Raw genomic sequence first — 25,706 nt, 5'->3', positions numbered from 1 at the left:
TTCCCCTTCCTCCCTGAACTTCTGGGGCCCCGTGTTGCCTTCTGCACCGCAGCTTCCTGCTTCCTAGGGCTGTGGGCACTGGGCCCACTGGCTGCCCCGCTGTTGGCTGACCCCCCCCCCGGGCCGCAGGGGCAGAATAACCGAGCACAGCTGTCACAGTACAGGCTCCGTCACCAGCAGGCTCGGTCCATGCAGACGTGCCCAGGTCACATTGACTAATAGCCAAGCCAGGAGCTGCGGGGGACGGGGTGGGGGTTGGTGGTGGTGTTCAGAGCTGGTCCTTCCTGGCATCTGGGTCACCATAATCAGACTTGCCCTGTGCCTCGGAACTCTCAACAGCGAGGAACACCTGCTCGGGTGAGAAGCTTTCTAGACTGAGGGAAGGGTCTCATCCTGGCCCCCCTAACCACCCCACTTTGGAAGAAATAAGGCAGGGGTCCCTCAGGAGCCCTCTCTGACACTGGCCACCTCTTGGGAATATGGTGGGTGGAGTGATGGGGAATCTTGCTATGACTTCAGAGCTGTCTGCTTTACAAGTGGTAGGCGATGCTTGGAATGAGAGAAAGGAGGGTAGAGAGGGCTGAGCCTCCCCTACCACCCCCTACACTCCCCTCTCCCCTCTCCCCAGAAGAGCAGGCACTGTTTTTTGCCCTTCTTTCCCAACGAAGTCACCCCATCCCAGATCTTTGCCACACAGCAATACCTAGTGTCACCTGCCTATCGCACTGGCTTATCTGTCTGCCTCCACCAGAAGCACCCATACCATATCTCCACTCTCAAAACAGTGCTTCTCCAGTTCAAATTCTCCTTACACCATTGCCAGGTTCCATTCTATACACCAATCCATCCCTCTGTGATGCTGGGGTGGGGAAGGGGTAACCAGGCAGGGGGACAGGAGAGTGAGGAGGAGGGTGCAGTGTGGAGTCCCCAGATTGAAGGTGGAGAAGTGGGGGTGGGGTGGGGAGGCAATAGAAAGAAGGACCTTCCTGGGGCAATGATGTGAAGACAGGACTTGGGGGGGGGAGGACTCAGGAGGAAGTGAAAGGGGGGGTGAAGTGCAGAGTTCTGCCAGGTGTCCCCATTCCCCACGATTCTTGCTGGTGCCCTTCCCTGAGTTTCAGCTTCTGTTGGAATCACTGGCTCACCTTTCCAGCCCATCCCTCAGGAAGGGAGCAAAGAAGCCGGGTGTGGGTGCATGTGTTGGGGTGGGGAGGAGCTGCCACTCACCCAGAAGCAGCAGCAGCAGAAGTGCAGGTACCCAAGAGAGGGTCATTCCAAATGATGAACAGTGGCGAGGTCTCCACTGGAGGCAGAGTCCCACTGGGAGAGGTGGCCCCTTCCAGACACAACCTGAGTCAGCGCCAGTGACAACCCAGGTGTCCCTGCTGACACTTGTGTTCTCTGGGGGAGGAGCCTCTGTGTGGATCCTGGTGCCACCAAATACAGAGCTGAATATACTTGATGGACCCCAGTGCTTGCTCCCTCCCAGTCAGCTGAGGACCCTGAGACCTGGCCTCTCCCATGACAGAGTATGACCTTTGTGAAGCAACATTGCTTGATTTCATTTTTTACCATATTACTTTTAAATTAATATTCACTAAATTTTTGACATGAGATTTTATGTGTACACGTGTGTGTGCTCATGTTTTGCCATTAGGGTTACTGTGGTGACCCCAGCAGGAGTTTGAGACTATTAGCATACAAATGATGTCACCGTGAGGAGGTGCTTCAGAGAAGGGGATGCATAAAAGCAAGGGACTTTGAGCACGTGAGCCTCTTTGGCTGCTGCTGCTGCTGGTCAGAAGCTTCTTCTGGTCAGGTGCGCCATGGCTATTTCTGGGAACTGAACACGTGTGACTCTGCTAGCCCTCTAGAGCCATGAGCAACCTTTACCAGAGCTTATAATTGTTTATATTATGGGAGTAAACTTTGATAACCATATTCAGACTTTATAGACCTAGCGTATGCTTAACCCTTGATGATAATTGCTTATTTTGCCTTTTACCTGTTTCACCCTAATAAACAGTATATTGATTAAACCAGTTCCCAGCTCCCGCAGTGATTCCTTCTATGCGCCACAAGCAGCCCCAACCCCCAAGCCCCTTATTAAGATAATTTACAACAGGTTACTGCTGGACCTCCATGCTGACACTATGAATCAACGCCTCCCCCTCCCGGTGGCCATTTTTCCTTTCTTCTTCCTCTTCCCCCTCCTTCTTTTTCTATTTTACTTAATAGGGCAGAAAGAATTTGAGAGGGGAGGGGGAAAATAGAGGGGAAAAGAGAAAGATACCTGAAGATCTGTTTCATTGCTCATAAAGCTTCCCTCCTTCAGGCAGGGAGCTGGGGCACAAACCCAGGTCCTTGTGCATGGTAATGTGCGCACTCAACCAGGTGTACCACTGCCCAGCCCTTGTTATGATATATTTTAAAAATATTTATTCCCTTTTGTTGCCCTTATTATCTTATTGTTGTTGTTATTGATGTCATTAGATAGGACAGAGAGAAATGCAGAGAGGAGGGGAAGACAAGAGAGGGAGAAAGATAGACAACTGCAGACCTGCTTCACCACTTGTGAAGCGACTCCCCTGCAGGTGGGAAGCCGGGAGCTCAAACCGGGATCCTTACATCGGTCCTTGTACTTTGCACCACATGCGCTTAACCCGCGGTGTAACTGCCTGACTCCCACTCCGTTGTGATATTTTTATGAGATTATGCTATGTCCTCAGCCCTCCTGTAACACTTTGAATCAGAATCTGAGAGATCGCCCAGAAGAATACATTTTTAACATTGTAAACATGATTTCTCAGTTCCATCTCAAGCTTCTATGCAAGTTCTTGCACTGTGTTCCCCATCTCTCTTCCCCTCTCTCTGAGGGGAGAAAGAGAGCAGAGCAGAGCAGTACTGTGGCTGATGGGAGGCAGTCCAGAGCCTGGGGCGTTCAATCCCTGGCCTGCCTTGTCAGTGGTCCTATTTTGCCTGCCACTCTCTAGCTCTGAAATGAAAAACAGCACTAAAGATTGTCAAAGTCAGTTGGTTTAATGCATTTCAATATAAATGAAGTACTGAGTCAGACATATGCAGCAGCCTCCATTAGGAAGGAAAGCTGACAAACCATGCGAATTGTAGTGTTATGTCACCATCATGTGGACACAGAGTAGAATGCACCTCAGGAGATGTAGATAGTTTCTGGATATTATTCTACGGAAGTATGTGTGCATTGAAGGGGGGGGGGGAGGAGAGTGCAGCCTCAGGGTGGCTCAATGGTAGAGAGTAAGACTTGTATGCATGTATGCATGAGGTCCTAGGTTTGATCCTTGCCCCTCTGAAGCCCGACTGACTGCTGCTGCGGCATCTCTCTGTCTCCTTTGCTAGATATATACTTTTCTTTCTTTCTTTTTTAGTAAGGGAGGTATTCTCTTTTTATTGTATTTTTATTTACTTTGTATTGAATATAAACAGAGAGAAATTGAGAGGGAAGGGGGACAGAGAGAGACCTGCAGCCCTGCTTCACCACTCGTGAAGGTTTTCACTTTCACCTTGCAGGGGGGACCAGGGCCTTGCACTCTATGTTGTGTATGCTTAACCAAGTGCACCACTGCTTGGCCCCCTCTAGGTACCTTTTTCAAAGAATGAAAAACATGCCCAGTGTAGAAAATGTAGACTATCCTGCCACGTCCCTATCAAACCAGAAACAAAGGGCAAAGTCAACACCCGGGAACCACATCTTCAAGGAAGAATGATTCTGGGAATGGGACATGGCATGCCGATCAAATTTAGATTACAATTCCTTATTCTTATGATCACAATGAGTCTTATGTTTGGCGGGAACAGGTGGGGATAAGCTCCCCTGGTCTATAGATTAATAACAAATGACGAGGATACTCAGTCACTAATTCCCAGAGGCTCAGCCCGGGATACAGTCCCTGATGACTCTACGTTTTCAAGAAATAGAAACTGAAGAAAAACCCAGAGTTCAGCAAGTTAGAAAACCAGACAGAGGGTCCTACTGCAGACCAGCACCTACAGTTACGACCAAATGGGCACCAGCTTACCCCATGGGTGGTGGACTGTGGTTTCCTCCCTATCTTTACTGCAAATATTTACCTAAGCCCACTGACCACCCTTTATACTATACCACTGCCTACATGCAGGGTGACAGAAAAGTTAGTATTAATGACATTCATGTATCCTGAAATGGTTTGCCCTTTTTTAGAAAGATTAGCAAGAAGCAGACCTCCTTGGTGTTTGCTTCCTCTCAGTACACGTTATAAATTATACACCCAGTTGACACATTTGTAGCGCACCAGGTACAGAGACTGCAGTAGATCTAGAGTCCCTAATGTAGATAAATTAAAATTAGTAAATATATTAAAAAGTAATGAGCCAAAAGAGGTATCAGGAATAGAAGACATACATACACTTTTAAGATTTCTCAATCATATGTTGCCCCCCTTAGAAGTCAAAGCCTTAGCTTACGCTGCCTCCCCCCCATGATTAAGGAGGGAGTTAGATTTTCACAATTGAGAAAGTTAATTTTTTACAGAGAGCTCCTACTCATGAATGCACTGCAGGTTACTCCCGGAGGGGTTGACACTCCCTTGAAATAACCACAATTATCAGAAATGCTTTACTTTCTGTTCCAGATTCCTGCTTTCAAAATATCATGTAAATGCTTTAAAAAAAAGTATATAAACGCTTGCCTGTCTAATAAACATTGAGTTCAGATTCACCCTCCAACAGAGTGTGGTGTCTACCTGTTCTCCCTCGAGCCGACTCCTGACCCACCTGGGGCTCTCTACAGCAGACCCTGAAAACTCCTGCTGCTCCCCTGCCTGAGCGGTCCATAGCACTATCCCATAAAATAGGGGGGAAATGAGCACAGAGCACATGTCCCTTTGCTGTGGGCTCTAGATTCAGAGAGCCTGGGCAGGCAGGCAGGCAGGCAAAACAGAGCAGTGGTTATGTGTGGTCCTAGAGACTACACCTGAAGTCTGTATGTTGTTAGAAAGCAATGTTGCTTCATTGTTATTATTAAAAGAGCAATTGAGGGGGGCAGGCTATGGCACACCTGGATAAGCACATATTACAATGGACAAGGACCTGGGTTCAAGTCCCCAGGCCATACCTGCAGGGGAAAGCTTCATGAGTGGTGAAGCAGTGCTGCAGGTGTCTGTTTCTCTCCCTCTCTATATCCCCCTTCCTCTTGATTTCTGACTGTCAAATAAATAAAGATAATTTTAAAAGGGCGGGGGGAGTCGAGCAGTAGCGCAGTAGGTTAAGCACACGTGGCGCAAAGCACAAGGACCGGCGTAAGGATCCTGGTTCGAGCCCCCAGCTCCCCACCTGCAGGGGCATCACTTCACAAGTGGTGAAGCAGGTCTGCAGGTGTCTATCTTTCCCTCTCTGTGTCTTCCCTTCCTCTCTCCGTTTCTCTCTGTCCTATCCAACAATGATGACATCAATAGTAATAGTAATAGCAATAATAACTACAACAATAAAAAAAAACAAGGGCAACAAAATGGGATAAATAAATAAATAAACAACAAAGGAGCAATTACAAGTATTTTGCAAAAGCTTGCTTCTTTTCCTTTTTTTTTTTTTTTTTTTTTTTTTGCTGTGACAGAATTTCATTTCTCAGATCTCTGAAGTCTGGGAAGTCCTGAACCAAGATGCTGGTAGCTTCTGTATCTGTGTAGTACCCACTGCATCCTCCTCACAGGGCTGTCTCCTTTTGGGCCTCAACTAGGAAACAAGGGTCAATTTTGCTTATTTGTTTTGGGTACAGACAGGAAGAGACACCTGCAGAATTATCAATATCTCACCACTTGTGAAACTTTCCCTGCAGGTGGGATCCAGGGGTTTGAACCCGGGTCCTTGCACACTGTAATGTGTGCACTCAACTGGGTGCACGAAAGTAACAAGGGTAATTTTTGTAGATTGTTTTTGCCTCCAAGTTTATCACTGGTGCTTGGTGCCTGCAGTAAGAATCCACTGTTCCTGAGGCCATTTTATTTTATTTTATTTTAATAGGTCAGAAATTGAAGGGGGCAGATAGAGAGGGAGAAAGATAGACACCTGCAGACCTGCTTCATTTCTTCACAGGTGGGGAACCGTGGGCTTGAACTAGGATCCTTACACTTCATACTATGTGTGCTTAAGCTAGTGCACCACTACTTGGCTCCATTTTTGTAGTTCCTTGGGTACTATCCCTGAACTTGGTTATGTTTGTTGACTTCTTTATCAATTTACTATTTTTTAAAAAAATTTTATTTATAAAAAGGAAACATTGACAAAACCATAGGATAAGAGGGGTACAACTTCACATAATTCCCACCACCAGACTTCCGTACCCATCCCCTTCCCTGAAAGCTTTCCTATTCTTTAACCCTCTGGGAGTATGGACCCAAGATCACTGTGGGATGCAGAAGGTTGAAAGTACAAGTTACTCTTAAAAATACAAGTTTCTAGTCCTTGGGCCCTGCTCAGACAGTGTGGTTGTTTCAAGCTACTTTCTCAGAATCTCTCTCTCTCTCTCTTATTTATTTATTTATTTATTTATTTATTGGATAAAGACAAGAGAGAAGTTGTGAGGGGAGGGGGGATAGAGATAAGGAGAGACAGACACCTGCAGCCCTGCTTCACCACTCATGAGCTTTCCCACTGCAGGTGGACCAGGGGCCTGAACCTAGGTTTTTGTGCACTGTGATGTGTGCACTTAGCTGGGCGCACTACTGCCTGGCCCCCTCAGATATATCATTATTCATACTTTTGTCAACAGAGAGACAGAGACAGAGAGAGTGGTAGCAAAACCTGCTCAGGCCTAGGGCTTTACCATCAACCACACTCTGGGCTATGGTATGCAGGTTCTGCATTCTAGCACTGAACAATTTTCCTGGTCAACTTCTTTCTTTTGTCTCTTTCTTTATTGTTATTATTTAGGTATTTATTTATTTATTAGCAAAGTTCATTCAAATTACTAACTCATGGAAACACTGCTGGCAAAAATGTTCGTGTTTCCCTTCCACCCTGCAGTTATAGTACCTCTGAATATTCTCGCTCTCCTATGGTGTTATTCACATTTTAAAGTGGTTATTCAATCATTCATTCTTTTTATTTTTTCCTTTATTGGAGGATTAATGTTTTACATTCCACAGTAAATACAATAGTTTGTACATGCATAACATTTCTCAGTTTTCTACATAACGATACAACCCCCACTAGGTCCTCTGTCATTCTAATCTCCCTTTCTTTCTTTTTTCCTTTCTCCCTTCCTCCCTCCCTCCCTTTTTTCCTTCCTTCCTTCCTTCTTCTCTTTCTTGCTTGCTGTCTTACTCTCTTTCATGTGAGAGGTTCATCTCCTGACTCACTTCTGCCTCCTGACCAAACTCAAGACTTCCCCATATCTCACATAGTCCTGCGTGGAATGGTTTGCTCCTTTTTCTTGGGAGCCATAAGCAATAAGAACTTCTTTTATTTATTTATTTATTTATTTATTTTTCCCTTTTTGTTGCCCTTGTTATTTTTCATTGTTGTTGTAGTTATTATTGTTGTTGTTGATGTTGTTGTTAGGTAGGACAGAGAGGATGGGAAGACAGAGAGGGGAAGAGAAAGATAGACACCTGCAGACCTGCTTCACCACCTGTGAAGCGACTCCCCTACAGGTGGGGAGCCGGGGGCTCGATCCAGGATTCTTACTCCGGTCCTTGCGCTTTGTGCCACGTGTGCTTAACCCACTGCACTACCGCCGGACTCCTAGCAATAAGAACTGTCAGTGACACTAACCTCTCCATATCACTAGCTCTATAATTAAAACTCCCCTGAGCATAATTAAGTTAGGAGGGGACTTTAGGAAACAGTTTCATGGGCTGATCCTGTGACTTATGTGAGCTGAAAGAGTGTTATAAATGTCAGTCATGGGGGCCAGTTGGTACCATGCGTGAGGACTTGTGTTTGAGCCCGCACTCCTCATCTGCAGAGAAGTTTCATGAGTGATAAAGCAGTTCTGCAGGTGCCTCTCTCTCTCTCTCCCTCTTTATCTCCCCCTTCCCTCTCAATTTCTCTCTGTCCTATTAGATACAAAAAAGAAAGAAACAGAGGAAAACTGGCTGCTGAGAGTGGCAGATATTCCAGGATGAGGCCATGAGGCACTTGCCTCAGGGTCAATGTTACTGGTTCTTCCTCCCCTCAGGCTGCAGCATAGCTGTGCATGGCACTGTTGCTTATATAATGAAATTCTGCTATTCTGTTTGTTGTATGGGGGTTAGAGTTTAATTTTGATCATATACTTATTTCATTATAATTTTTAACCAGAGCACTCCTTAGCTCTGGCTTATAGTGGCGCCAGGGACTGAACCTGGGGTCTTTGGGGCCTCAGCCATTAGTCTGTTGTGTGAACTGCAGTGCTATTTACCCCAGCCCTTTATTTATTTATTTTAGGGTTATTTATCTTCTAGTGGGAGACAGAAAACCAGAGCACCACTCCTGCATATGTAATGCTGGAGACTGAACTTGAGACTTCATGCATGCAAGTCCAGTGTTCTATCCACAGTACCACCTCCTGGACAGGCAATTTCGATGTTTTACAGTAGTGTGTTAAAATATTATTTATCGGGGGTCAAGCGGCAGCGCAGCGGGTTAACCGCATGTGAGGTAAAGCGCAAGGACCCGCCTAAGGATCCCAGTTCAAGCCCCTGGCTCCCCACCTGCAGGGGAGTCGCTTCACAGGTGGTGGAGCAGGTCTGCAGGTGTCTGTCTTTCTCTCTCCCTCTCTGTCTTCCCCTCCTCTCTCCATTTCTCTCTGTCCTATCCAATAACAACGACATCAATAGCAACGATAATAATAACCACAACAACGATAAAAACAACCAGGGGAACAAAAGGAAAAAAATGGCCTCCAGGAGCAGTGGATTCGTGGTGCAGGCACCGAGCCCCAGCAATAACCCTGGAGGCAAATATATATATAATTTATCTTGCTTACTTTGTACTCAGGTGAGCACCTCTTTCACCACACTCTAATCCTGGTCTTGCTCTCAGAAATCCTTCCAGATGCTGTGAAATGACCTAGGACAGCCTGCTGGAAAATGAAAGACACACATCTCCTTTGTCCTCATCACCCTAAGTGAGCAAAGATCAGCAGAACCGCCAGCTGAGAGTGATCTCATTTGTCAGCTCACAGAAGGGGTGGTTGTTTTCAGCTCCTAAGTTTGGTTTGGGTTCAGTGATGTGAGACAGAACTTCCCCAGTCATTCCTGCCTCCAGTAAGGGGAAAGAATAAGTGGCTTATCAGAAGCGCCAGGGCAGACTGGAGAAGTGGGACAAAGGGGCCGGGTAAGCTCCGTAGCGCTGGCCCACGCTCAAGTACATCTGGGGATTCCACATGCCTGTTCCCACCTCTGTGATCAGTGGACAGCCCTCCTGGGTTTGAACTTACAAAAAACTCAGAGGCTGGGGAGACAGCATAATGATCATACAGACTTTCATGCCTGAGGCACTAAAGGTCCCAAGTTCAATCTCCAGCACCAGAATGAGCCAGAACTGAGCAGTGCTGTGGTAAAACAACAACAAACTCACAGAAACTCAAAAGCAGCATGTCTTTCTTTTGACTTTCTTTTTATTTATTTATTTATTTTTATTTATTTATTTATTTTATTTATTTATTCCCTTTTGTTGCCCTTGTTGTTTTATTGTTGTAGTTATTATTGTTGTTGTCATTGTTGGATAGGACAGAGAGAAATGGAGAGAGGAGGGGAAGACAGAGAGGAGGAGAGAAAGATAGACACCTGCAGACCTGCTTCACCGCCTGTGAAGCGACTCCCCTGCAGGTGGGGAGCCGGGGTTCGAACCGGGATCCTTATGCTGGTCCTTGTGCTTTGCGCCACCTGCGCTTAACCCGCTGCGCTACAGCCCGACTCCCTCTTTTGACTTTCTTTAGTGTCTCTCTGAAATGGCTCCCTATGTCCCCTCCCAAAGAATACTGGAGAGACTGACATGCACAGCGAGGTGGCAGCAGACCTCACACACCTCCCCAAACTGCAGGTGGAGGACTAGGAAGTGGACAAGGCAGGGCAGGAGAAGAAAGTAGGAGAGATGGTCACAGGACCTTGCTTTGAAGGGCCGAGGAGGGATGTAAGCTGCCTGGGCAAGGTGCACATGACAGCCACGCCCAGGGACCCCTGGACAGAGGCCTCAGGTGCTCAACACCAGCCTCTCCAGTGATGTGAAGTCAGCCCTTGCATTGATGTGCTCTTGGACTGGAGCATGTTCCACAGCTGGACCCAGCCTGAGGAGCGAAGTTGCACTGGGCAAAGCCTGGAGAGGCTCTGGGGTTTAGAGAGAGTCAAGCAGAGCTCAGCTTAGGGAACGACCTGCCCTAGCTGCTGGAAAACACAGCAAGTCAGCGGGTTTGTGGGCTCTGCCCTCACATCTGAGTTTCTGGAATGGTTGTAGCCAACTGTGCTCGGGCCTCCTCAGCTCAGGAGCTGCCTCTCAGCAGAGATTGGGGTCTTGGTTGCTTGACCTGCTGAAAATGACATGTAGGAAGGGTCACACACCTAGGGCTGCAAGTCAAGCCCCACAGGGAGGGCTAATGACCCAGCAAGAGCCATAGTGCCTCCCTCCCCGATCCCAGGGTCCTCTAGCATCTGGCCCCCAAACAATAGCTTCTCCCAAGGGTTACCTCTCATTTCCATCATGACCCCACTCAGAAACCTCAGGGAACAGGACAAGGAGAGGAGGGGGTGGTCCAGGGCCCATACCATACCTCTGTGTGCAGGTAGGACTAAGGGCACATGCTTCTCAAGGTGGCTGCTGGACTCTGGCAGAATTCTCCAAGTCTGGAAAGCAAGAATGGAGAACTAATGCTGTGAGCTGTGGGCAGGAGTGGACATCAGGGATTCAAAGAGGCCAGAGCTAGTGGAGAGGAGGGGTCTATATAGAAGGAAGCCAAAGGCAAGAGTTTCCCCATCACCTCCCTCCTGGTACCCTACCTTACACCCCACTCACCCAGTGGGCTTGCCTCTCCAGTGGCCATGGGCCTTAGCTCCATGGGGTGGTTGTTGCCTGGGGAATGGTCCTGGCACAGGCCATCTTTGGGTCTGGGCAGAGGACAGGTGGAGATTTAACCTGTGGCCCTAAGGACGCCCAAGTCTTGCACCTCCCCTTCAGGTCACTCTCTTCTGCTCCCTGCTGCCCAGGAGCAGCCCTCAGGGCCCAGCCAACACTTGAGACTCATGCCCTCCCAGGGCGGCCAGAATGGCTTCTCCCCAACCCTGGCATTTCTCAGGGACTCTGGCACCACTCCAGCTTGCAGCCCCTCTAGCTGTTGCCATTGCTTGGGTAACTGAGAGGAGCAAGCGTTCCCCCCCAGTTGTAGCTGTGCCTGTGCCCCTGGCCCTGCTGCCCCCACTCACTCCAAGGCATTGGCTGCTCACACCCTGCCTCCCAGGCCTTGTCCCTTCTTTCTATATTTCTATGGACCCATCTCCATGGCTCTTAAGACTTCGCCCACCTGATAACAGTGTTTTCCCAGTGCCCCCAGCAGGCCTCATGCTGACATACCAAACTTTGACCACCTTGCTCCCTTGCCCACAGACACATAATTCCCACTCAGCTGGCACCTGCCCTCCATGGAGATGCCCTCACTCTCTCCCTCAGCTTGCCCTGAGTTGGGCAGCATTCCAGTGGAGGAAGTGCTTGGGGGAGCAGGAACCACAGGAGTGGGTTTGAGGAGGAAGGACCTGGGCCTTCAAGGCCTACCCACTGCACTCAGGGTCCCTCTGTGAGCCCCAGAAGCATTGCTGGAGCTGGGGTCCCAGGTGCCCACAACAGCACCAGGCCAGGCCAAGCCCCGGGAGGAGGGGCAGCAGGAAGCTCAGGATCATCCCCAGCAGAAAGGTGTCTGGATCTGCGGAGGACAGGGTGGGGCTGAGTCCTGAGCACGTGTGCCCCCCCAAGCCCCCCACCTGTGTCCCCAGCTCACTGTCAGACTGCATAGGACCACTATCCACGCTGCCACCGAACCCTGGCTTTTCACAGGAGGGTGGGGCCCAGCCTGGAGCACAGTGACAGTTTCGGTTACTGTTGCAAACCTGCAGAGGAGAAATATAGGCACGGCACTCATGGCACCGAGAGCCCTCCAGGTCACCCTTTCCCAACTTCCAGACCACTCACCCCGTGGCTGTGACAGGCACTCAGGCAGCGCTCCAGCTCTGGGAAGGTGGTGTTCTGACAGTGGCCGTCTTGGCAGACCTGTGGGCCGTGCACACTGGCCCATGAGGGAAGGAGGCTTGGCCCTCAGGCCAGGGCAGCATGAAGGGGGCTGGCAGGCAGGGCTCACCATTCTGGGTCCACACTGGGTGCCTGCCTCTACTGTGCCCAAGTCAGGCAGGTCCGGCCGGGCACCGGACAGCATGAAGACTCCCCTGCAGGTCACCTCTAGGTTGCCCAGCTGGACTGTGGAGTCCACTGACACAGTGTATGGTGCCAGTGGGTTCTGCTGGCCGCCCTGGCACTGCAGCTTCCCACACAGAGCGTCTCTAGGCACCAAGGAGAGGGTGGTAAAGCAGCGGGAAATGCCCCCGAATCTCCCCAGACTCTGCCCCCTCTGTTCCTCTCCTACCTCCGGGCGCAAGGCACGAAGACCTGGTTGTCAAGGCCACAGTTCCCGTGGGTATCCCCCGCGGAGTTCACCTCCTGGAAGCAGGCTTCCGGGGCCGGGCGGGAGCCTGGGGAAGCTGGAGCTGGTTTGAAGGCACCCAGGACTGGGCCGGCCCGGGATGATAGGGCGGGGCTGGGACACGGGGGTCTTACCAGGCCCCCAGAGATGCTGGCACTGCTGCTCCAGCGTGGGACACGCGCCGTCGCGGCAGTAACCGCGGCCGCTGGCGCAGGGTGAGCCGTCCAGGAGGTGCGTGTCCGCGGGGCAGTGGGGAGACGCGCCCGTGCAGAACTCAGGGAGGTCGCAGTCGCCCTCTGCCTGGCGACACGGCGCGCCCGCGGGCTTCAGCTGCGAAGAGGAGCCGCCGGGAGGGGACTGAGGATGCAGACTGTGAGGGGCCAGAAGCCGACGGCCGAGCGCCAGGGCAGAGTCACCGTCCCCCCCCCCGAGGGGGCGCACGCATCCCCGCCCCGGTTCCGCTCACCTGGCAGCGCGCGCAGCAGTCCCCGCCGGAGCACTGCGCCCCCGCGCGCAGCGAGCAGTTGCGGGCCACACAGCACGGGTCCCAGCACTCCTGCGCGGGCGGGCGGGGACGGTCAGGCCGGGCGGCGTGGCCACAGGGATCCCCCTCACCCCCCTCCTACACCCCATCCCTCGGAGCTGACCTGGCCTGCACCGCAGTCGCAGTCCTCGCCCTCCTCCACGAAGCCATTGCCGCAGCGCGCGGGCGGCCGGGGCGGCGCGGCAGCTGGCAGGTTGGAGAGGCAGGTGCCGCCCCCTCGGCGGAAGAAGGCGCGCAGGCGGCGGCGGCTGCAGGCGCTGAACACACGCGGGTACGGGTGCCTGCGGGCGGAGGCCGTCGGGCGGGCCCGGCCACCCCTTTCCCCGCTTGTCTCCGCTCCCTCCCCGCCACCGCCACAGCCACCCGGGCTTGGCCACACCACCAGCCGAGTAGCTCGAACCCGCGAGAGAGCGAGAGAGCCGAGACGCCATGGATACCGCGTCGGGTCAAGGAGCGAGCCCGAGGGGGTGGGGAAAGCCCAGGACACCGCGTCCCCACCCGCCTGAGACCTGCTACTCCAGAAGCTGGAGGAACCTCGTTAGGTGGCTCTGAAAATAGTCTCGATGCTCCTAGAGGGAATGAGCTTAGCTTCCTGCCTTTAAGCTTCACACACAGGGTGACTGCGGCCAAAGCCAAGCAGCAGGGGAGCCTGCCCCTTCCCGTCTAGGAGCCCTCTGCAGCGCCCCCTACCCAGCAGTGGCCGCCATGACGCAGCCGCCCTGCTCTGCAGAGGCCTCCGCGCAGCAGCCGTCTGGGTCGTGGCCGAGGCCCAGGCTGTGGCCGATCTCGTGAGCCATGGTGGCGGCGGCGCCAATGGGGAGCTCCGAGTGGTCCTGGAGGCGCGGGGACAGTTGCTGCGGGCTGCGGGGACGCCCCCAGCGCCTCTCCAGCCCCTGGAGCCCCACAGTGCTCACCATGCTCACGCCTCCGGAGCTCTCGGCGTGGCACATGCCCTCCACGGGTGCCAGACCCACGGTGGCGCCCCGGAAGGCGCGGCCCCTGAGGGCGAAGCGCGGTGTGACCCGGCGGGCCCCAGAGGCGGGGCCACCCAGCTGGGGTCCCGCGTGGGGGTCCCGAGCACCCACGTGAGCAGCTGCGTGGAGTCGTGTGGCTGCCGCACCCACAGCCCCCGACGCCACTGCAGGAAGGCCCAGAGCGTGGCGTTTGCATCTGGGGTGACGCGGCTCTGGTCCCGCTCTGTCCACACTTCCAACCCCGTCAGCACCACCTGAATGTCCAGGGTTCTGAGAATCTGAGGGTAGGGACAGGCAGGGCGGGACAAGGCTGACTCCGAGGACTAAGTGATACCCCTGTACCCCACTCTCTTCCCTTCTGTACTCTCATGCCATCTCCAAGCCTGTCATGTCCCTGGGATCTGCCCAGCCCCTTGTCCTCATCATCCACCCCACCCCACGTTGGGGCTCTTTTCCCAACCTGGTCCAAGTAGTTGGCAACCTCCAGAAGCCGCTGCTTGGTACTGGTCAAGTTCCTGTGTTGGGTCAGGAACTGGAAAGGCAGCAATGTGACGGCCTGAGTTGCCAATCCCCACCCGACTTCCCACGTCCCTATCCTCAGGCTCCTCTCACCAGTGCATGGTCAGCCACTATGTACAGCTCCAAGTACCTGGGGCTCTTTGGGATCTGGCGCCTGTCCTGGGAAGAGACAATAGTGACCCTGAGTGGCAGGATGCTGGACCAGAGAGCCCTGATACCAACCCAACTCACAAAGAGAACAGAGTTTGCTTAAATTTTTGCTAGAACTTGTTTCTTCAGCCTCTTTATAAAGGCATTAGGACATTACATCCTGAGCTGGGGCCTGTGCACTCAGCTCTCTTCTGACTGAGAGTGTTGACTGCTGCATGCCCTCACCAACCCCGCCTGTGCCCCTGACCCTGATCTGGCTGCCATGGGAAAGTTTAGTCATGTCCTTCTTGTGTCCTGGGTCCCTGTGACCACAGGCTCCTTTCCAGCTAGGCAGCTGCTGTGTCCGGAAGATCTTATGGGTGGAGAAGTCCTCAGAGCTCCCAGCTGGCTGGGGGTGCAGATAGTAGCTGGTGTTGCTGCTGAGCACGATCAGACCACTAAGAGGAGGCAGAAGGTGCATGAGGGAGCTCCCATATGCCCATCCCAGGCCCAGACCCAGGCCCAGCCCCTTCCTGAGGGGCTCCTTACCTCATCCCAGAGCAGGTGCTGAGGGATACCCAAGAGCCAAGGAAGCCCCTCACATGCCCACGGTAGTGGCAATGGTCCTGGAGAGCAAGAGAACCATCCCCAGACCTCAGGCAGGGTCGAAGCGGGAGGGGCGAGAGAGGTAAGAGAGGAATGGTAGGGGCTGGCTCCAGCTTCTCCTTAGGAATAGGAGGAGAGGTAAGGAGGGGCCCAGGGGGAGCATCCCCCAGCACCTTGTCTCCACAGCACATAGAAGTATCTCACCGTGTGGTTGGGGTACAGCACCACCGGCTGCCCATCTGAGCTGTAGTGGGTTTCTGTGTATCCTGGGGTAAGTAGCCTGATGAGAGGGGTGTGTGGGAATCACCTAATGTGGCCCTGTCTCCTCCAGGAAGCCCTCCTGCTTCCTTCCCTGAATGCTGTTGAGCAGCAATATGAGTCAGGCAGCACTAGTACTTAAGTGTCCACAATGTATGTTTGAGAAGGTACAGGAGTGCTGGTACCTTGCTTAGCTCAGAAGAACCCTGGGTGAGGAGAATGGTGAAGAGCAGTGATGTTTAGTTGTGGGGAGTGGGAGCATGGGCAGCACCACACAGGAACAGGAACAGAGGGAGAGAGCAGTGATATTTAGTTGTGGGGAGTGGGAGCATGGGCAGCACCACACAGGAACAGGAACAGAGGGAGTTTGTGGTCCCTGTGGCAGGCAGCTGAATCCAGAGGTCAGAGGCATTAGAAAGAAGCTGGGTATAGTGCACCAAAGCAAAGATCTCCAGGAGAAGAGAGGATAGGAAGGGATAGAGAGGGTGTTGGGGTCCCTTTTTCCAATGAAGGGAAAGGACCTAAGCTGGGGGTGAGAATGTTTTGCAGACACGTATCATGGGGAGATGAGAAATTGTGCCCATGTTTCAGCAACTGTACTATAAACCATCACCCCCTCCCAATAAAATAATTTGGAAAAAAAAAGTGATTGGGGAGGGGGGTCAGAAAACACTGTCAAAGAAGAGGGACCTGGAGCTAAGTAAGTGTGGTGTGGCCTCCCTTGGTGACTCCCACTGCCTTACTGAGCATCTGGTCAACCCTCTAGCCCATTTCTGCCTGGTACATCTTTCACCTCTTCTCTAGATCCCATGTATCCCTCCTCTGTCCTTCAATGATGCCCAGACACTACTTTCAAAGAAACCAGACTCCTCACCCTCCCACACCCTGCCACTTCCCTGCCCACCTGAGCAAGGATCTCCCTCCCCACCTTGTCCAGATGCCACTCCAGTAATGATTTTTTTTTTTTCACCAGAGTATGCTCTGGGGATTGAACCTGGGATCTCTGAGTCTCAGGCATGAAAGTCTATTGTGTAACTGTTGTGCTATGTCCTCGGCCCAGTGATCTATCTGCCTTATATGACCAGGATCCTTCTCACAAAGATGGATCAACTACAAATCAAATTACTTTCCTTAAGGAGAAGCTTAGTTCCCGCCTCATCTTGACCTCTTTAATTCCAAATTTCCAACGCCCCCCCCACCAAAGACTTCCCAGTCTTGCCTTTAACTTATCCAGCTTAGCTCCCCAACTCCATACACATAAATAGCCCAGGAAGTAGTTGATGTGATCACCCCATTTCATTCATGGGAACACTGAATTCCAGAGAAACTGAGCATGCATGGTGGAATCAGTTTGTTCTCAATCCACAATATTCCATGGGCAGTGGGGGAGGAATGAAGCATATGTGAACTGCTTAGAATAGTGCCGGCCATGGAATCAACACTAAATAAGTGACAGCTGTTGGTAATGCACTCAAGATGACACTAAGACACCATACTCCATCTTGGATGCCCATGCAACCCAGTCCAGGTTTGCCTATTCATTCACCTGCCCAAAATCTTTGCACCTTCCAGAACACTCAGCATTAAAGTGGCATTCTTTGAGCTAGTTCTACTAGAACTCCCCAAAGTCCTCTCCTACAGTTCTTGCCCCTATAAATGGAGATCCCCTACACAGATCGGACAAGCTGCCACCGCCTGACTGGACCTTCCTTGGCTTTTGTGGCTGCTGCACCCTGGTCCCTGCCAGTCCCCCAGCCTGGAGTGTCTGCCTATCCTGGAGCACACCTTGCAGTCTCTTGACTCCACACACTCTGAGCACCCATTAGGTGATGCTCACTTGTTTCCAGCAGGGAGCTGACAAGATGTTCCTGGGTTGGGCTGAAAAAGATGGCCCACAGCAAGGCAGCCTTAGCCCCAAGGGAACCAGTAATGTCACCAGCACCAACTCATGGATTCCTGTGAATCCTGACCCGTGGGACTGATCCTCCCTAGAGAGGAGCAATTCTTGACTCCCAGCCCTTTCATCCTGGTACTCACTGGTTCTTTTCCAGCTCTAGCAGAAGCTCCCGGCCTTCAGCCTCTACAGCCACCAGCCCTGTGTGTGGCTTCCAGACCTGGGTGGGAAGAGTGCAGGGCTGAGATGCTGGGCCTCAGGTAACAGATATGACATGGAGCTGGCTGGAGAGACAGTTCTTGGAGGAGACACAGAACTCCCCATGTTGTCATGGAGGGTATGGAAGTGTGTGGGGGTGGGAGTTGGGTGGTAGCGCAGTGGGTTAAACACATGTGGTGCAAAGTGCGAGGACTGTTGCAAGGATTCCAGTTCGAGCCCCCGGCTCCCCACCTGCAGGGGAGTCGCTTCACAGGTGGTGAAGCAGTTCTGCAGGTGTCTGTCTTTCTCTCCCCTCTCTGTCTTCCCCTCCTCTCTCCATTTCTCTCTGTCCTATCTAACAACGATGACATCAATAACAACAACAACAACAACAACAAAACAACAAGGACAACAAAAGGGAAAATACATAAATTAAAAAAAAGAAGAGAAGTGTGTGTGGGGGGGTGAGACCATGCAGACAAAGCTGTGTCCAAGCTCAGGATTCGGTCACCTGACATGGGCTGCCAGGTGTGCACTGCAGCTTTCCTAGAGACGAGGGCCTGGATAGGGTGCCCAGCCATACCCAAGGGCCTGCCCTCTTTCTTCCTGCCCAGGAGACTTCCTTACAACAAGGACAGTGGGGGTCTTGAAGTCACTGGGGGGGAATGTTAGGTAGTGGTAGCTCAGGTGTTTCTGTATTTTGCTGCTTCCCACTCTGTGGAATTCCAACTTTACTCCTTTGACTCCACTTCATTTATTTATTTATTTTCCCTTTTGTTGCCCTTATTTTTTTTTATTGTTGTTGTTACTGATGTTGTCGTTGTTAGATAGGACAGAGAGAAATGGAGAGAGGAGGGGAAGACAGAGAGCGGGAGAGAAATATAGACACTTGCAGACCAGCTTCACTACTTGTGAAGCGACTCCCCTGCAGGAGGGGAGCTGGGGGCTTGAACAGGGATCCTTAACGATGGTCCTTGTGCTTTGTGCCATGTGTACTTAACCTGCTGCGCTACCGCCCAACTCCCTCGACTCCACTTCAGACAAACTCCATCTCCTGGTTTCCTGTGGCCTCCAGCGGGTCTGCACGACACCTGCTCCATTGAGCCTGTCCCAGGACCACAGAAAAACACAGGCTTTCTCAGCTACATGCTCAAGATGAGCCTGGATTTCTTGCCTGCCTCACTTTCCCCAACCCCTTTTTGCCTCTTCTCCCTGTGGGCATATCTGCTTTGCTCCATCATCCCACTTGGCCTGGCTGGAGGCCTGGAGTTGGAGCCTTGCAGGAACCCTAGAGAGCAGCTGTCTCTTCAGAACCCTGGCCTCCACCACAGCTGGACCTGCCCTTAGGCCCCACAGTGCACTGGGCCAAGGCCCAGACAAATAGCTCAAAGGTTGGGGTGGGGTGCCTTCTATAGGTGGGGAGCAGACAGGCCACCTCACCCTCCACCTAAGGCTCCATGAGGCCTCAGGCATGAGTTCATGGCAGGAATGTCTCTTACTTGACTGGCCAAAGATCCACACTAAGGGGATAGCTGCAGGCCAGATGGGAAGCCTTCTGCCCACCCCCACAGTGAAGAGCTCTTCTATCCCTCCTTCCAGCCCCCTGCTGTCCTCACTGTCTGCCCTCCTAAATGACCCTGTCCCTGTGCATCTCATCTCTGACTGAAAGGTAGGGGTTCTCTGGGAAAGGACTCCCTGCCTCAGTTCAGCTACCCTCATATTGGCAGGCTTCCTGGATGCAAGGGCCCTGATGTGTGGGAAAACAAGGTTCCCCGGGATTTTTCTTGCTAGTCACAGCCCAGGGCAGACTGGGGGGACGTCCACTGCCAGGGTGACTCCAGTGTTTGCCCAGCTGTCTCCTGTGCTTATTGACCAGCTTTTTGTTTGACCATATAGATAGGGTCCTTGAGGGTTTGGGGGACCCACTGAGCCCTTAGTTGTTGGTGTGCCTCCATGGCAGAGCTCTCTTACTTTTCTAGTATGATCTAGTATGAACTGGGGGTCAGGAGTGGTCTCCACTTTTGTTTGAAAATTCAGAATGAGCAGGTCTTTCCAGGTTCAGGGGACATCAACCAATGGTTAGAAGTCTTAGACCTTCGCAGGTCTCAGAGTTCTGAGCTACAGAGCTGTGTGACCTTGGGTAGTTCCCAGCCTCTCTGGGATTCAGTCAGCCCCTCTGTGAAAGGGCCTCACAGGGAGCCAGGTGGCAGTGCAGTGAGTTAAGCGCACATGGTGCGAAGTGCAAGGACCGCCGCAGGGATCCTGGTTCAAGCCCCCAGCTCCCCACCTGCAGGGGGTCGCTTCATAGGTGGTGAAGCAGGTCTGCAGGTGTCTATTTTTCTCTCCCCACTCTCTGTCTTTTCTTCTCCTCTCTCGATTTCTTTCTGTCCTATCCAACAACAATAACAACGACAACAAGGACAACAAAAAGGAAAAGGTGGCATCCAGGAGCAGTGGTTTCATAGTGCAGGCACCGAGGCCCAACAATAACCCTGGAGGGAAAAAGAAAAAAAAAGAGAGAGAAAGAAAGAAAGGGCCTCACTGAGGCTTCTGGCCTGGGTCTGCAGCACAGCTGTGCAGCTTAGACAGATGGGAGTGGTTATTCTGCAAGTGTGTGCTGGGTGAGTGTTGGGAGGAGACAGAGTGTCCTGATGAAACAGAATGGGGTGCACTTGTATGTGGGGGGGGCACTAGGAGAGTCACCACCCCTCTCCCATCAGAAGTGGACTCTGCTGAGCCATTTCAGTCTCCTTTTGGATGGGTGATGGGAAGGACCATAATGAAACCACATGTTCTAGAAAATTCAGAAAAAGACATTTTGATGTTTTCTTGAAAAGGTTCCTGAAAAGCTTCAGGCCTTACTATCCCACTACTGGCCCCAACTCTGCCTGGCAGGGTGGGGGTGGCCTGGATAACTCTGGAAAGAGAAACAAGGGGGGGTCGGGTAAGGGAGGAAGCCTGAAAATGACTTCCATGTGTGCAGGCTCACACTCTAGATGTTTCCCCACTCCTGCCTGCCAGCCCTTAGGGGAGGTCCTAGAGGGCTCCTGGGTCTGGGATCCGAGGAGCCCCTGCTTCCCTGTGAAGAAGGCTGACTCGACACTGACCGGCTCCTTCACGGTGACCATGCGCCAGGCTCGTCCTTCCAGGACCCAGTGAGGAGTGACTGACTCTCCGGGGGTGTCTACTGGAGACACAAGAATGAGGTTAGAGGCTATCACAGAAGAAGGGGGGTGTCCACCCTCAACACTAGAGTTTAACTTAGAGAAGGTAACACCCTTGAGGTGTGTCCTCAGAACTGAGGGAACTGAGAGACTACTCTGCTGGGGACATAGGACCCCAAGTGATCTCTGGGGGGTGGGGGGTAAGGTGAGGAGGGGAACTTGGGGCAGGGGTCACAAAGAAGATACCAACTGAGGTTCCCCATGCTAAGGGGAAGGGCAGGAAGAGGCAGCCTTGGATATTTTTAGACTGGGCAGCAGATGCTTTGGGATGAAAGTTCTGTGAGGAGCAGAGGCCTGTGTCTCTCCCTCTGAGAAAAACAACAGGCAGATGTTGTCATGGAAGGGGCTTCATGGTGGAGGCAGGGCTGCAGAAACCTCCTCATGCATTTTAGGGGAGGGAGTGGGGAAAACAGCCCAAATATTCCTGGGAGGGGCATGTGCAGGGGGGTTCCAGGAGCCAAGGATGACTCAGAAGGCAGCTGGAATGCTCCCCTGGAATGCCTCCAGCTCCCCCGCCCCCCAGCAGCCCAAACTATCCTCACACTTGCCTGGAGCCAGGCCCCAGGCAGAGCCCCAGGCATCTTCCCCACCCCAGGGCGCTCAGTCCCAGGGAACCCAGCTCGGAAGAGTCACAACTATCCAACCCCCACCAGCCTGGGTTTGGCTGAAAGGGTTGCCTGTGGACTTGGCTCAGCTTCTGTTTGTTACCCCCAATTCTCCTCCTTCATCTCCCCCTGACACCATCATTCCAAATCTATAAAAGCAGAGGATCCAGGGAATGTCCCCCTTTCCCCCTGACTGAGCCACACCTGGGGTGAGGAGGTGAGGAGGTGGAGTGACCCCTAGTGTGGTATGAATGGAGGCTGACTAGTTAGTGAGGCACAAGGGGGGGGGGTGCTGAGTGCATTTAAGGAAGCTGGGGTTTCTCCACTCAGAGAGAACTTGATGGGATGTGGGGAGCTCGGTCTCCAAGGGTGGAGAGAGTGTGGGCTGGGGCTTCTTCATGGGACCCTACACACCAGATGGCCACTGGCTCCTTGATGAGGGAGAGGGAGGCAGCGGTGGGGCTATAGTGCCTCAAGTATGGGAACAGAAGCAGCACCTCAAGGATGGGTAGTCTGATGTTAGGGAACACACTGTCTACTCTTTCCAGCAGTCTGTCAGCCTCCTTTGAACGCCACTGGCTAGGAAGGAGGTAGCAGCTGCTGGGGACTATCCCCTACCCTCGGGGCCCCAGGACAGAACAGGGCCTGGGTGCTGTAGTACACACACACACACACACACACACACACACACATACATACACACACCAGTGGGGCCCAGCCCTTCCAGCCTTCTCCCATTGCCCAGCACTTCAGCGTGCAGGACCCAGTCAGCCTCTCACCCACTTGGAAAGTTTATCCTGGCCTGACAAAGGTTACTCTAGGGAGAGAAGAGGCTGCAGCCTCCCCTCAGGGCCCTTCTGTTAGAAGCCTATCTATCTATCTATCTATCTATCTAGAAGTCCTCTCTATCTAACCAAACAAGGCAACAGGATAAACAATATACACAGAGCCCTCCAAGGCCCTGGGCTTGAGCATAGGGGTGGCGCCTGAGTGTAGCAGCACTACCAGCACAAGTGCACAGCAGGAACTGTGTGTGGAGAGCAGTGGACTAGGGGGCTTCCTGAAGGAGGGGGTCCCAGGGCCCCAGAGAGGAGGTGATGAAGGACCTTCCAGGCTAGCGGATGGGGCTTGGGGAGCGGCAGAACGGAGAATACAGGCGGATGGGCAGCTGGCCAGAGGGGAAGGGCAATGCGGGCTGCTCAGAGTGTGCAAGCCTGGGGCCCCTAGCTGATCGAGCACAGCTGGCCATGGCCAGGTCTCGGGAGACTCCCCGCAAGGTTTTGCTGCCCACACAGTCCCGGAGGCAGGGACTCGGCTGCGCCCCAGCCCCCCCGTACTCACCTTGAATCGTGTCAGCTGGCCCAGACAGCCGGAGCAGCAGCAGAAGCAGCAGCGGCAGCGCGGGAGCCCCTCGAGCTCTCTCGCAACCCCGGTTCATCGCAGTGAGCCTGGTGGCCTCGAAGCTGCGTCCCGGGCTCCATCCGGGTTGGAGCTCTGCCGCTCCACACCCAGCGCAGGGCCTGATTGGAACCTGGCTGCGCTGCGCTGAGCTGCCGTCCAGGGGCAGAGCCGGGCTGGGCCGCGCGGGGGCGGGAGTCTGTGCGGCCTCCTGGGGACCCGCCCGCTTCTCTCGGCCCTGGAGGTCTCAGAGTGCCCCCTAGTCGTGGGAATGGAGGGTGTGGGTAGGATGGGGGACCTGAATCCTCCTTCAGAGGACCTTGGTAGGGCGCAGAGTCCAGGACTGAGGGCCACCTGTTGCTGTTGAGGGTCTCTCCAAGGTGCGGGCCCCGCTGCATGGTGTCCAGCAATGAATCTCTATCCCAGGACCGCGCTGAGGTGCCCTGGAGCGAGAGCGGCAGATTCCAGCACTGTCCTCTGCCGAGCTCCCCTAGGAGCTGGAGTGTGGGACATCCACCACTGGCAGGTGCAGCCTGCACGGGTCTCTGTGCCACTGGGCACCTGCCTGTGGCGCTGGCGGCTGCGAGGAGGCGGCAAGGGGGGAATGCTGCCCAGGCTCGACTGGTACGGGGAGGTGGGGGGCGGAGACACCTCTTCAGACCGAAGAGAACCTTTTCAATCTCAACTGACACCTACTTCTTGTTTTCTTGCTGTTGTGGAACTACATTCGATGACATTATTTAGTTGTATAATTTAGTAGTTGAATAATGCAGAGGAATGTTTTGAATTTTCTTCCAAGGTTTAATCTATGTATGCAATTGTATGTATTCGTGTGTGTGTGTGTGTGTGTGTGTGTGTGTGTGTCTAAAAAACAAAAAATAAATTTAAAAGTTCACAATACAGAAGCTAGCACTGTTGAAAGTTGTGATGTGGGTTGATTGAGATAGCATAATGGTTATGCAAAGAGACTCTTGTGGGGCCAGGTGGTGGTGAACCTGGTTAAGCACTCTCATAAAAGCACACAAGGCAGAAGTCAGGTAGTAGCGCAGCGAGTTAAGCACACGTGGTGCCAAGTGCAAACACTGGCAGAAGGACCCTGTTTCGAACCCCTGGCTCCCCACCTGTAGGGGAGTCCCTTCACAGGTGGTGAAGCAGGTCTGTAGGTGTCTATTTTCCTCTCCCCTTCTCTATCTTCCCCTCTTCTCTCCATTTCTCTCTGTCCTGTCCAACAACAACAACAATGAAACAAGGGCAACAAAGGGGAAAATAAATAAATATTTTTTTAAAGTGCACAAGGACCCAGGTTCAAGCACCTCATCCCCACCTACGGGGGAAAGCTTCATGAGTGGTGAAGCAGGGCTGTAGGTGTCTCTGTCTTTATTCCTCTATATCTCCCCTCCCCCTCTCAATTTCTCTCTGTCTCTACTCAATAATAAGTAAATAAAAATATTTTTTTAAAAAAGAGAGAGACTCTCAGGTTCAAGCTCCTGGTCCCACTTGTAGGGGAAAGCTTCAAGAGTGGTGAAGCCATGCTTAAGGCACCTCTTTCTGTCTGTCTCTGTCTCTCTCTCTCTAGAGCACTGCTCAGCTTTGGTTGATGTTGGTATGGGAAATTGAACCTGAGGCCACCAAGCCTCAAGCAGGAGAGTCTGTTCACATAACCATTGTGCTATCTCCACCCCCTGCCCTCCTCCTGCCCTATTTTCTCTGTCTCTATCAAAAAGAAATAAAATATTTTAAAATTATATTTATTTTATCTATTACATATGAGAGAAAGGGAATGATAGACAAGTCAGGGTACCACTGTTATATGAAAATCTAACCAGGAAGTCCATGTAAGTTTTATGCTCCACCCACTGAGCCTCTTCCCTGGCTTTCTCCTCAGAGATTTGCTTCTCAAGATCTGTTTCTCTGAAAACTGAGATCTAGTCCACAAGATGCTCTCAGCAAAGACTGTGGAGTGAAACAATGTGGCATCTGTCAGTGACATCCACAGAATTCATGCCCCGCAGTTTCCTGTCCCCAGTCTAGTGTTTAGTCTAGTATAGGATTGTGTGTTTCTTGTTTTAGGGGTTTGTAGTCTTGGTAGTCAATTTGGACAGGGAGTAGAGAGTATTCCAGTAGTGAGGGGTGCTGACTTTTAAGCAGATATACATGTTTTTGAGAGTTGAAAGTGCATCAGTATATTAAGAGTTCCTCAGTGTGAGAAACAATTGTTGACTTGATTCAAACTTCACGAAATAGAAGATATTTAAGAGAGCTCTCACTCCCTCTTTCTGCCTATATCCTCTCATTGGAAGGCACTATTATTAGCTTTTTATATAGTATATCTTGTATAGATGTATGTAGATTATTTTAAGACATTGATTTATTTGTTAATGAGAGAGAGAGAGGGGGGGAAGAACCATAGTATCACTCTGGCATATGCAGTGCCAGGAATTGAACTCAGTACCTGTGAGTATGCCTGTGAGTCCAAAACTTATCCACTACACCACCTCCTGAGCTACTAGATTATTTTTGTTTACTTTATTTACTTATTTATTTGTTTATTTATGAGGGAGAGGAAGAGAGAGCATACCAGAGCATCACTCTGGCATAAGCAACACTCGAGATTGAACTAAGGACCTCATGCTTGAGACTCAAACACTTTATCTGGGTCACGTAGGTAGATTATTTTATGT

General features: G+C 52.2%; 1 protein-coding gene across 7 annotated transcripts; it reads right to left on the bottom strand.

Annotated features, from left to right (window-relative positions):
* Positions 1 to 9,916: 9,916 nt before the first annotated feature.
* On the bottom strand, positions 9,917 to 23,386 carry ADAM33 (ADAM metallopeptidase domain 33). 7 transcript variants are annotated; one of them, XM_060187125.1, is made up of 22 exons: positions 22,969 to 23,386; positions 20,906 to 20,985; positions 17,744 to 17,820; positions 15,653 to 15,728; positions 15,392 to 15,468; positions 15,111 to 15,300; positions 14,807 to 14,872; positions 14,655 to 14,726; positions 14,306 to 14,472; positions 14,135 to 14,219; positions 13,911 to 14,053; positions 13,324 to 13,501; positions 13,143 to 13,232; positions 12,811 to 13,006; positions 12,620 to 12,734; positions 12,338 to 12,536; positions 12,172 to 12,249; positions 11,981 to 12,089; positions 11,758 to 11,905; positions 11,005 to 11,096; positions 10,763 to 10,835; positions 9,917 to 10,522 (listed from the first exon to the last, which is right to left on the bottom strand). In XM_060187125.1, exons 1-21 carry the CDS (start codon positions 23,063 to 23,065, stop codon positions 10,798 to 10,800), a joined length of 2,373 nt encoding a protein of 790 aa, XP_060043108.1. In that variant the 5' UTR covers positions 23,066 to 23,386; the 3' UTR covers positions 9,917 to 10,522; positions 10,763 to 10,797. The 7 variants fall into 7 exon arrangements, with proteins under 7 accessions (XP_060043108.1, XP_060043117.1, XP_060043124.1 ...); XM_060187134.1 differs by having other exon boundaries at positions 9,917 to 10,519; XM_060187141.1 differs by having other exon boundaries at positions 20,906 to 20,982.
* Between the last annotated feature and the right edge of the window lie 2,320 nt (positions 23,387 to 25,706).

Source organism: Erinaceus europaeus, chromosome 1, assembly GCF_950295315.1.
Source record: "Erinaceus europaeus chromosome 1, mEriEur2.1, whole genome shotgun sequence".
Classification (NCBI taxonomy): Eukaryota; Metazoa; Chordata; class Mammalia; order Eulipotyphla; family Erinaceidae; genus Erinaceus; species Erinaceus europaeus.
The sequence above is the reverse complement of the archived record's forward strand: the minus strand, read 5'-3'. Positions and strand labels throughout refer to the sequence as shown.